The following is a 13,634-nucleotide window of genomic DNA, read 5'->3' as shown; positions in this document are numbered from 1 at the left end:
GATTGATTTGTTTATTGTCGTGAGTACCAATAAACAGTGAAAAGTTTTGTTTACAAGCAGCACAGGCAGATCACAGTAAGCAAGGATGTGCAGATCAAAAAGACTTAGACAGGTGTAAATAGGTTACATTGCACAGGGTGTGCGCTGGGCAAAATCAACATTAACAATATCAGAATTATTTGAGGCTGGAGTCCATTCATCAGTCTGATAATGGCCGGGAAGAAGCTGTTCCTGAACCTGCTGGTGCGTGCCTTCAGGTTTCTGTACCTTCTGCCTGATGAAAGAGGTCATAGGTGATCGTTAACGGAGTGGAAGGGGTATTTGATGATGTTGGCCGCCATTCCACAGCAGCGACCTGTGGAAATGGAGTCCACGGATGAAAGTTTGTTTTCTGTGATGGTCTGGGCTGTGCTTACCACCTTCTGAAGTTTCTCACAGTCCTGGGGCAGAACGGTTGCCGTACCAGGCTGTTACACACCCAGACAGGCTGTTTCCAGTGGTGCATCTGTAGAAGTTGGTGAGTGACCTTACGGACATGGCAAATTTCCTGAGCTGCCTGAGGAAGGAGAGATGTTATTGTGCCTTCGTGATTGTTAAATCTACGTGGGAAGTCCAGGACAGGTCGTTGGTTATCGTCACTCTGAGGAACTCGATGCTGCCCACCCTCTCAACCTCCGTTCCATTGCTGTAGATGGGGCTGTGTTCTCCTCCTTTCTTTCTGAAGTCAATGATCAGTTCTTTAGTTTTACCGATGTTGAGAGAGAGGTTGTTCTCATTGCACCACATCACCAAGCTCTCTATCTCCCTTTTGCCATGTTGTTGTTAGAAATCCATCCCACTATGGTTGGTGTTGTTAGCGAACTTGTAGATGGCGTTTGTTTGGAATTTGGCAACACAGTCGTGGGTGTATAGGGAGCTAAGTACGGGACTGAAGATACATCTTTGGCCTGCTGTGCAGTGTTATTCTTTGTATTCTGAAATGGAACCTATGGCGGAAGAAAGTCAAAGAAACAGAAGAAACCCCAATAACAAAGCAGGGGAACATGCAATCTCCTTGCAAGATTTATGACAGATTCTGTAATTGTCGGAAAATGTTCAGCAGGTTTTATTAGCAGAGATTAATACATTTCCATCAGTCTCATGCTTGTAAAACCATTCAAATGTCAGGAGGTTGAATTTAAGTGCTGAAAGATTACATTTGAATGCCAATCGCTTCTAATCACATGCAGGCTTTGCCTCCGGTCTGCATTCCTCTCATCCATTTCCTGTCAACTAAAGTTAAGAGTTAAATTTCAAACAGACTTGTTAATCTACTCTCTCCTCGATAGCATGCTCACGAGACAAAATTTGTCACTGCTGAATGAAAGCTCAAGAAACCCTCGTGCGGTAGAGGGTCAGAAATGTCTTTGGCTGGATCCAGTGGAAATCTCAGAGCAGCAGCTCCAGATGTTAACATCAGAGAACAAGAAAGTGACAGATGTTGGTCTGGTTTCACCACAGCTGAAAGTCAACTTAACCACGATCAGCACCTCAGACACACTGAGCTGTCTCCTTTCCCTTTTGAATTCCCAAAGAATAATGTTTAAGGGTCAAGGCCGTTGGGGATCAGTGAGGATGAAAAGGGAAGCACAGCAAATGGGTTCAATCAGGCAGAAGGAACTATGTGACACCAAATTTCAAAGAACTTAGGTGTTTTAAATTCATTCTGAGTTATCAGCATCATTTTCAGGTGCACATTTATTCTTCAAAATCACATCAAACACTCCCAGCACAGGGACAGTACGGGGCTAGATACAGAGTAAAGCTCCCTCGACACTGTCCCGATCAAACACACCCAGGACAGGTACAGCACAGGGTTAGATACAGAGTAATGCTCGCTCTACACTGTTCCCCAATCAAACACTCCCAGGACAGGGACAGCACGGCGTTAGATACAGAGTAAAGCTCATTCTACACTGTCCCCATCAAACACTCCCAGGACAGGGATAGCACGAGGTTAGATACAGACTAAAGCTCCCTCTACACTGTCCCCATCAATTACTCCCAGGACAGGAGTCGCATGGAACAGTCAAGGTGCTTTAGTAGCTGGGTTGTCTACACCATCATCAACGTCCCTTCAGCAACATGAGATATTGGATAGGAACGAGAAATTCTGGATAGCAGAAGCATAACACATGTCCCAGATAACTCTTACATATTGTGTAGATCTCACTGTAAACATTAACGTCTCTTGATCTTCTTTCCAGGGACCAGCATTTATGTCAAGCAACAATACTCAGACAACATCCACTGGATCAGACAGGCTGCAAAGCACAACATGGTTTGTATAGCCTGAAATGACCTCTTTCCCTTTCCCCTGGAGATTATCACTATCGCTGGAGATCATTCCCAGGACAATGAAAGCCCTTTAGCCCTCCCCACCTGTGATATCATCAGAATGGCCATTCCTGACTGGTAGCCCTGTGTATCATGTATGTGTTGCCTATTAATGTTCAAAGTTGCAAGGTGGACTGTGTGGTGAAGGGGCAGCAAACCCTGTGTCGTGAAGCAGTGATTAGGAGCAGGGACCTTGCCTGATGATTTTCCTTTAGGAAGATTCAAGCTAGTGGTCTTGTTCTCAGCTGCATGGGAACACAGTTAAGGCCTGGATTATTCACGAATGCTCTGGATGCTGTTCGGAGGGGAGGGAAGACAGTTGAAGAAACTTGTAAAAATTCTGCAACTTTTCAATTCCCTCACAGTGAATTCACCAGAAATGACCCTGTTCTGCCTGTTAAACCTTGGGACATGGGATGTAGCAAGCTGCTCAATGCTGTCAAGGGAACAGACAGTAGGGGTCAGTAGTATTCTAATTAACATCGTGGGAGGGACACAACTGTAGCCTGCATACAAAACAAAAGCAAGAAATGTTATTCTCAGGATGAGATATGGCCTGCAATTCTCTATAATATAAAAAGGGGTGCTATTCTCTATAATACACAAAGGAACTACTATTCTCCATAATACACACAGGGACTGCTATTCTCTATAATATACACAGGGGCTGCTGTTCTCTATAATACACACAGGGACTGCTTTTCGCTATAATATACACAAGGATTGGTATTCTCTACAATATACACAGGGACTGCTATTCCCTATAATATACATTGGGCTGCTGTTCTCTATAATATACACAGGGGCTGCTGTTCTCTACAATACACACGGGGGCTGCTGTTCTCTATAATACACACAGGGACTGCTATTCTCCATAATACACACAGGGGCTGCTGTTCTCTATAATATACACAGGGACTGCTATTCTCTACAATACACACAGGGATTGCTATTCTCTATGATATACACAAGGGCTGCAGTTCTCTATAATATACACAGGGATTGCTATTCTCTAAATTACACACAGGAACTGCTATTCTCTATAATACACACAGGGACTGCTGTTCTCAATAATACACACAGGGACTGCCATTCTCTATAATATACACAGGGACTGCTGGTCTCTATAATATACACAGGGACTACTATTCTCTATAATACACACAGGGACTGCTATTCTCCCTAAGATACACAGGGGCTGCCGTTCTCTATAATATACACAGGGAATGCTAATCCCTATACTATACACAGGGACTGCTGTTCTCTATAATATACACGGAGACAGCCATTCTGTATAATATACACAGGGACTGTTATTCTCCAGAATATACACAGGGACTGCTGTTCTCTATAATATACACAGGGATTGCTATTCTCTAAATTACACACAGGAACTGCTATTCTCTATAATACACACAGGGACTGCTGTTCACTATAATATACACAGAGACTACTATTCTCTATAATACACACATGGACTGCTATTCTCTATAATATACACAGGGGCTGCTGTTCTCTATATTATACACAGGGACTGCTGTTCTCTGTAATATACACAGGGACTGCTGTTCTCTGTAATACACACAGGGACTGCTATTCTCTCTAATATACGCAGGGACAGCTGTTCTCTAAAATATATGCAGGAAGTGCTTTTCTCTGTAATATACACGGGGACTGCTGTTCTCTATAATATACACGGGGGCTGCTGTTCTCTAAAATATACGCAGGGACTGCTGTTCTCCATATTATACACAGGGACTGCTATTCTCTATAATATACACAGGGACTGCTATTCTCTACAATACACACAGGGACTGCCGTTCTCTAGAATACACACAGGGACTACTATTCTCTATAATACACACAGGGACTGCTATTCTCTATAATATACACAGGGACTGCTATTCTCTATAATACACACAGGTGCTGCTGTTCTCGATAATATACACAGGGACTGCTGTTCTCTATCATATACACGGGGGCTGCTGTTCTCTGTAATATACACAGGGACTGCTGTTCTCTATAATATACACGGAGACAGCCATTCTCTATAATATACACAGGGACTGCTATTCTCTATAATATACACAGGGAGTGCTGTTCTCTATAATATACACAGGGGCTGCTATTCTCTATAATATACACACGGACTGCTGTTCTCTATATTATACACAGGGACTGCCATTCTCTATAATATACACAGGGGCTGCTATTCTCTATAATATACACACGGACTGCTGGTCTCTCTAATATACACAGGGGTTGCTATTCTCTGTAATATACACATGGACTGCTGTTCTCTATATTATACACAGGGACTGCTGTTCTCTCTAACATACACAGGGGCTGCTGTTGTCTATAACATACACAGGGATTGCTATTCTCTAAATTACACACAGGAACTGCTATTCTCTATAATACACACAGGGACTGCTGTTCTCTATAATGTACATGTGGACTGCTGATCTGTATGATATACATGGGGGCTGCTGTTCTCAAAAATATACACAGGGACTGCTTATCTCTATAATATACACAGGGACTGCTGTTCTCTATAATGTACATGTGGACTGCTGTTCTGTATGATATACATGGGGCTGCTGTTCTCGAAAATATACACAGGGACTGCTATTCTCTATAATATACGCAGGGACTGCTGTTCTCTAAAATATACGCAGGGACTGCTGTTCTCTGTAATATACACGAGGACTGCTGGTCTCTATAATATGCACAAGGACTGTTGTTCTCTATAATACACACAGGGACTGCTGTTCTCAGTAATACACACAGGGACTGCTGTTCTCTGTATTATACACAGGGACTGCTATTCTCTATAATATACACAGGGACTGCTGGTCTCTATAATACACACAGGTTCTACTTGTTCTCTATAATATGCACAGGGGCTGCTGTTCTCAAATAATAAGCACAGGGACTGCTGTTCTCTATAATTTACACAGGGACTGCTGTTCTCTATAATATACACAGGGACTACTATTCTCTATAATACACACAGGGACTGCTATTCTCCATAATATACACAGGGGCTGCTGTTCTCTATAATATACACAGGGATTGCTATTCTCTAAATTACACACAGGAACTGCTATTCTCTATAATACACACAGGGACTGCTGTTCTCTATAATATACACAGGGACTGCTATTCTCTATAATACACACAGGGACTGCTGTTCTCTATAATATACACGGGGGCTGCTGTTCTCTAAAATATACGCAGGGACTGCTGTTCTCCATATTATACACAGGGACTGCTATTCTCTTAATACACACAGGGATTGCTGTTCTCTATAATATACACAGGGACTGCTATTCTCTATAATATACACAGGGACTGCTATTCTCCAGAATACACGCAGGGACTGCTGTTCTCTATCATATACACGGGGGCTGCTGTTCTCTATAATATACACAGGGGCTGCTATTCTCAATAATATACACATGGACTGCTGTTCTCTATATTATACACAGGGACTACTATTCCCTATAATATACACAGGGACTACTATTCTCTATAATACACACAGGGACTGCCATTCTCGATAATATACACAGGGACTGCTATTCTCCAGAATATACACAGGGGCTACTGTTCTCTATAATATACACAGGGAATGCTATTCCATATAATATACACAGGGACTGCTGTTCTCTATAATATACACGGGTCTGCTGTTCTCTATAATATACACAGGGGCTGCTATTCTCTATAATACACACACGGACTGCTGTTCTCTATATTACACACAGGGACTCCTGTTCTCTACAACATACACAGGGGCTGCTGTTCTCTATAATATACACAGGGACTGCTATTCTCCATAATACACACAGGGAATGCTATTCTCCATAATATACACAGGGACTGCTATTCTCTATAATACACACAGGGGCTGCTATTCTCTATAATGTACACAGGGGCTGCTGTTCTCTATAACATACACAGGGGCTGCTATTCTCTATAATATGCACACGGACTGCTGTTCTCTATAATACACACAGGGACTGATATTCTCCAGAATATACACGGACACTGCTGTTCTCTATGATATACACGGGGCCTGCTGTTCTCGAAAATATACACAGGGACTGCTGTTCTCCGTAATATACACGGGGGCTGCTGTTCTCTATAATATACACAGGGACTACTATTCTCTATAATACACACAGGGACTGCTATTCTCCATAATATACACAGGGGCTGCTGTTCTCGATAATATACACAGGGATTGCTATTCTCTAAATTACACACAGGAACTGCTATTCTCTATAATACACACAGGGACTGCTGTTCTCGATAATATACACAGGGACTGCTATTCTCTATAATACACACAGGAACTGCTGTTCTCTAGAATACACACAGGGACTACTATTCTCTATAATACACACAGGGACTGCTATTCTCTTAATACACACAGGGACTGCTGTTCTCTATAATATACACAGGGACTGCTATTCTCTATAATATACACAGGGACTGCTATTCTCCAGAATATACGCAGGGACTGCTGTTCTCTATCATATACACGGGGGCTGCTGATCTCAATAATATACACAGGGGCTGCTATTCTCTATAATATACACAGGGGCTGCTGTTCTCTATAACATACACAGGGATTGCTATTCTCTAAATTACACACAGGAACTGCTATTCTCTATAATACACACAGGGACTGCTGTTCTCTATAATACACACATGGACTGCTAATCTCTAGTATACACACAGGGACTGCTATTCTCCATAATATACACAGGGGCTGCTGTTCTCTATAATATACACAGGGGCTGCTGTTCTCTATAATATACACAGGGACTGCTGTTCTCTGTAATATACACAGGGACTGCTATTCTCTGTAATACACACAGGGACTGCTATTCTCTCTAATATACACAGGGACTGCTGTTCTCTAAACTATACGCAGGGAGTGCTTTTCTGTGTAATATACACGGGGACTGCTCTTCTCTCTAATATACACGGGGGCTGCTGTTCTCTAAAATATACGCAGGGACTGCTGTTCTCCATATTATACACAGGCACTGCTAATCTCCATAATGTACGCAGGGACTGCTGTTCTCTATAATATACACAGGGACTGCTATTCTCTATAATATACACAGGGACTGCTGTTCTCTATCATATACACGGGGTCTGCTGTTCTCTCTAATATACACAGGAGCTGCTATTCTCTATAATATACACATGGACTGCTGTTCTCTATATTATACACAGGGGCTGCTGTTGTCTATAACATACACAGGGATTGCTATTCTCTAAATTACACACAGGAACTGCTATTCTCTATAATACACACAGGGACTGCTGTTCTCTATAATGTACATGTGGACTGCTGTTCTGTATGATATACATGGGGGCTGCTGTTCTCAAAAATATACACAGGGACTGCTATTCTCTATAATATACGCAGGGACTGCTGGTCTCTATAATATACACAGGGACTGCTGTTCTCTATAATATACACAGGGACTACTATTCTCTATAATACACACATGGACTGCTATTCTCTATAATATACACAGGGACTACTATTCTCTATAATGCACACGGGGACTGCTATTCTCTATAATATACGCAGGGACTGCTGGTCTCTATAATATACACAGGGGCTGCTGTTCTCTATCATATACACAGGGACTGCTGTTCACTGTAATATACACAGGGACTGCTGTTCTCTATAATACACACAGGGACTGCTATTCTCTCTAATATACGCAGGGACAGCTGTTCTCTAAAATATACGCAGGGAGTGCTGTTCTCTGTAATATACACGGGGACTGCTGTTCTCTATAACATACACAAGGACTGCTATTCTCTATAATATACACAGGGACTCCTGTTCTCTATATTATACACAGGGACTGCTACTCTCTTTAAAGTACATGGGGACTGCTGTTCTCTATGATATACACGGGGGCTGCTGTTCTCGAAAATATACACAGGGACTGCTGTTCTCTGTAATGTACACAGGAACTGCTGTTCTCTATAATGTGCACAAGGACTTCTCTTCTCAAAAATATACACAGGGACTGCTGTTCTCAGTAATACACACAGGGACTGCAGTTCTCTGTATTATACACAGGGACTGCTATTCTCTATAATATACGCAGGGACTGCTGTTCTCTATAATACACACAGGGACTGCTGTTCTCTATAATATACACAGGGGCTGCTGTTCTCTATAATATACACAGGGATTGCTATTCTCTAAATTACACACAGGAACTGCTATTCTCTATAATACACACAGGGACTGCTGTTCTCTATAATATACACAGGGACTGCTATTCTCTATAATACACACAGGGAATGCTGTTCTCTATAATATACACGGGGGCTGCTGTTCTCTAAAATATACGCAGGGACTGCTGTTCTCCATATTATACACAGGGACTGCTATTCTCTTAATACACACAGGGACTGCTGTTCTCTATAATATACACAGGGACTGCTATTCTCTATAATATACACAGGGACTGCTATTCTCCAGAATATACGCAGGGACTGCTATTCTCTATAATATACACAGGGACTGCTATTCTCCAGAATATACGCAGGGACTGCTGTTCTCTATCATATACACGGGGGCTGCTGTTCTCAGTAATACACACAGGGACTGCAGTTCTCTGTATTATACACAGGGACTGCTATTCTCTATAACATAAGCAGGGATTGCTGTTCTCTATAATATACACAGGGACTGCTGTTCTCTATAATATACACAGGGACTACTATTCTCTATAATACACACAGGGACTGCTATTCTCCATAATATACACAGGGGCTGCTGTTCTCTATAATATACACAGGGACTGCTGTTCTCTAAAATATACGCAGGGACTGCTGTTCTCTGTAATATACACGAGGACTGCTGGTCTCTATAATATGCACAAGGACTGTTGTTCTCTATAATACACACAGGGACTGCTGTTCTCAGTAATACACACAGGGACTGCTGTTCTCTGTATTATACACAGGGACTGCTATTCTCTATAATATACACAGGGACTGCTGGTCTCTATAATACACACAGGTTCTACTTGTTCTCTATAATATGCACAGGGGCTGCTGTTCTCAAATAATAAGCACAGGGACTGCTGTTCTCTATAATTTACACAGGGACTGCTGTTCTCTATAATATACACAGGGACTACTATTCTCTATAATACACACAGGGACTGCTATTCTCCATAATATACACAGGGGCTGCTGTTCTCGACAATATACACAGGGATTGCTATTCTCTAAATTACACACAGGAACTGCTATTCTCTGTAATACACAGGGACTGCTCTTCTCTATAATACACACAGGGACTGCTATTCTCTTAATACACACAGCGACTGCTGTTCTCTATAATATACACAGGGACTGCTATTCTCTATAATATACACAGGGACTGCTATTCTCCAGAATATACGCAGGGACTGCTGTTCTCTATCATATACACGGGGGCTGCTGTTCTCTATAATTTACACAGGGGCTGCTATTATCTATAATATACACATGGACTGCTGTTCTATATATTTTTCACAGGGACTGCTGTTCTCTCTAACATGCACAGGGGCTGCTGTTCTCTCTAACATACACAGGGATTGCTCTTCTCTCAATTACACACAGGAACTGCTATTCTCTATAATACACACAGGGACTGCTGTTCTCTATAATACACACATGGACTGCTATTCTCTATAATATACACAGGGACTACTATTCTCTATAATACACCCAGGGACTGCTATTCTCCCTAATATACACAGGGGCTGCTGTTCTCTATAATATACACAGGGACTGCTGTTCTCTAAAATATACGCAGGGACTGCTGTTCTCTGTAATATACACGAGGACTGCTCGTCTCTATAATATGCACAAGGACTGTTGTTCTCTATAATACACACAGGGACTGCTGTTCTCAGTAATACACACAGGGACTGCTGTTCTCTGTATTATACACAGTGACTGCTATTCTCTATAATATACATAGGGACTGCTGGTCTCTATAATACACACAGGTTCTACTTGTTCTCTATAATATGCACAGGGGCTGCTGTTCTCAAATAATAAGCACAGGGACTGCTGTTCTCTATAATTTACACAGGGACTGCTGTTCTCTATAATATACACAGGGACTACTATTCTCTATAATACCCACAGGGACTGCTATTCTCCATAATATACACAGGGGCTGCTGTTCTCGACAATATACACAGGGATTGCTATTCTCTAAATTACACACAGGAACTGCTATTCTCTATAATACACAGGGACTGCTCTTCTCTATAATACACACAGGGACTGCTATTCTCTTAATACACACAGGGACTGCTGTTCTCTATAATATACACAGGGACTGCTATTCTCTATAATATACACAGGGACTGCTATTCTCCAGAATATACGCAGGGACTGCTGTTCTCTATCATATACACGGGGGCTGCTGTTCTCTATAATTTACACAGGGGCTGCTATTATCTATAATATACACATGGACTGCTGTTCTATATATTTTTCACAGGGACTGCTGTTCTCTCTAACATACACAGGGGCTGCTGTTCTCTATAACATACACAGGGATTGCTCTTCTCTCAATTACACACAGGAACTGCTATTCTCTATAATACACACAGGGACTGCTGTTCTCTATAATACACACATGGACTGCTATTCTCTATAATATACACAGGGACTACTATTCTCTATAATACACCCAGGGACTGCTATTCTCCCTAATATACACAGGGGCTGCTGTTCTCTATAACATACACAGGGATTGCTCTTCTCTCAATTACACACAGGAACTGCTATTCTCTATAATACACACAGGGACTGCTGTTCTCTATAATACACACATGGACTGCTATTCTCTATAATATACACAGGGACTACTATTCTCTATAATACACCCAGGGACTGCTATTCTCCCTAATATACACAGGGTCTGCTGTTCTCTATAATATACACAGGGACTACTATTCTCTAAATTACACACAGGGACTGCCCTTCTCGATAATATACACAGGGACTGCTGTTCTTCATAATATACACAGGGACTGTTGTTCTCTATAATACACACAGGGACTGCTGTTCTCAGTAATACACACAGGGACTGCTGTTCTCTGTATTATACACAGGGACTGCTATTCTCTATAATATACACAGGGACTGCTGGTCTCTATAATACACACAGGTTCTACTTGTTCTCTATAATATGCACAGGGGCTGCTGTTCTCAAATAATAAGCACAGGGACTGCTGTTCTCTATAATTTACACAGGGACTGCTGTTCTCTATAATATACACAGGGACTACTATTCTCTATAATACACACAGGGGCTGCTATTCTCCATAATATACACAGGGGCTGCTGTTCTCGACAATATACACAGGGACTACTATTCTCTATAATATACACAGGGACTGCTATTCTCTATAATATACACAGGGACTGCTATTCTCCAGAATATACGCAGGGACTGCTATTCTCTATAATATACACAGGGACTGCTATTCTCCAGAATATACGCAGGGACTGCTGTTCTCTATCATATACACGGGGGCTGCTGTTCTCAGTAATACACACAGGGACTGCAGTTCTCTGTATTATACACAGGGACTGCTATTCTCTATAACATAAGCAGGGATTGCTGTTCTCTATAATATACACAGGGACTGCTGTTCTCTATAATATACACAGGGACTACTATTCTCTATAATACACACAGGGACTGCTATTCTCCATAATATACACAGGGGCTGCTGTTCTCTATAATATACACAGGGACTGCTGTTCTCTAAAATATACGCAGGGACTGCTGTTCTCTGTAATATACACGAGGACTGCTGGTCTCTATAATATGCACAAGGACTGTTGTTCTCTATAATACACACAGGGACTGCTGTTCTCAGTAATACACACAGGGACTGCTGTTCTCTGTATTATACACAGGGACTGCTATTCTCTATAATATACACAGGGACTGCTGGTCTCTATAATACACACAGGTTCTACTTGTTCTCTATAATATGCACAGGGGCTGCTGTTCTCAAATAATAAGCACAGGGACTGCTGTTCTCTATAATTTACACAGGGACTGCTGTTCTCTATAATATACACAGGGACTACTATTCTCTATAATACACACAGGGACTGCTATTCTCCATAATATACACAGGGGCTGCTGTTCTCTATAATATACACAGGGATTGCTATTCTCTAAATTACACACAGGAACTGCTATTCTCTATAATACACACAGGGACTGCTGTTCTCTATAATATACACAGGGACTGCTATTCTCTATAATACACACAGGGACTGCTGTTCTCTATAATATACACGGGGGCTGCTGTTCTCTAAAATATACGCAGGGACTGCTGTTCTCCATATTATACACAGGGACTGCTATTCTCTTAATACACACAGGGATTGCTGTTCTCTGTAATATACACAGGGACTGCTATTCTCTATAATATACACAGGGACTGCTATTCTCCAGAATACACGCAGGGACTGCTGTTCTCTATCATATACACGGGGGCTGCTGTTCTCTATAATATACACAGGGGCTGCTATTCTCAATAATATACACATGGACTGCTGTTCTCTATATTATACACAGGGACTACTATTCCCTATAATATACACAGGGACTACTATTCTCTATAATACACACAGGGACTGCCATTCTCGATAATATACACAGGGACTGCTATTCTCCAGAATATACACAGGGGCTACTGTTCTCTATAATATACACAGGGAATGCTATTCCATATAATATACACAGGGACTGCTGTTCTCTATAATATACACGGGTCTGCTGTTCTCTATAATATACACAGGGGCTGCTATTCTCTATAATACACACACGGACTGCTGTTCTCTATATTACACACAGGGACTCCTGTTCTCTACAACATACACAGGGGCTGCTGTTCTCTATAATATACACAGGGACTGCTATTCTCCATAATACACACAGGGAATGCTATTCTCCATAATATACACAGGGACTGCTATTCTCTATAATACACACAGGGGCTGCTATTCTCTATAATGTACACAGGGGCTGCTGTTCTCTATAACATACACAGGGGCTGCTATTCTCTATAATATGCACACGGACTGCTGTTCTCTATAATACACACAGGGACTGATATTCTCCAGAATATACACGGACACTGCTGTTCTCTATGATATACACGGGGCCTGCTGTTCTC

The 13,634-nt window shown here is 41.7% G+C and overlaps 1 protein-coding gene across 2 annotated transcripts in view; it reads left to right on the top strand.

Moving 5' to 3' along the window:
* uroc1 (urocanate hydratase 1) overlaps window positions 1-13,634 on the top strand; it is a 111,332-nt gene that overhangs the window by 68,823 nt on the left and 28,875 nt on the right. For both annotated transcript variants that reach the window (XM_059649698.1, XM_059649699.1), the window contains exon 15: window positions 2,247-2,320. In XM_059649698.1, the coding sequence (XP_059505681.1) occupies window positions 2,247-2,320 (74 nt within the window). The remainder of the gene's footprint in view (window positions 1-2,246; window positions 2,321-13,634) is intronic.

The sequence above is a fragment of the Stegostoma tigrinum genome, chromosome 11 (genome assembly GCF_030684315.1).
Source record: "Stegostoma tigrinum isolate sSteTig4 chromosome 11, sSteTig4.hap1, whole genome shotgun sequence".
NCBI classification, from domain to species: Eukaryota; Metazoa; Chordata; class Chondrichthyes; order Orectolobiformes; family Stegostomatidae; genus Stegostoma; species Stegostoma tigrinum.
This window is presented reverse-complemented; position numbering and strand designations above follow the sequence as displayed.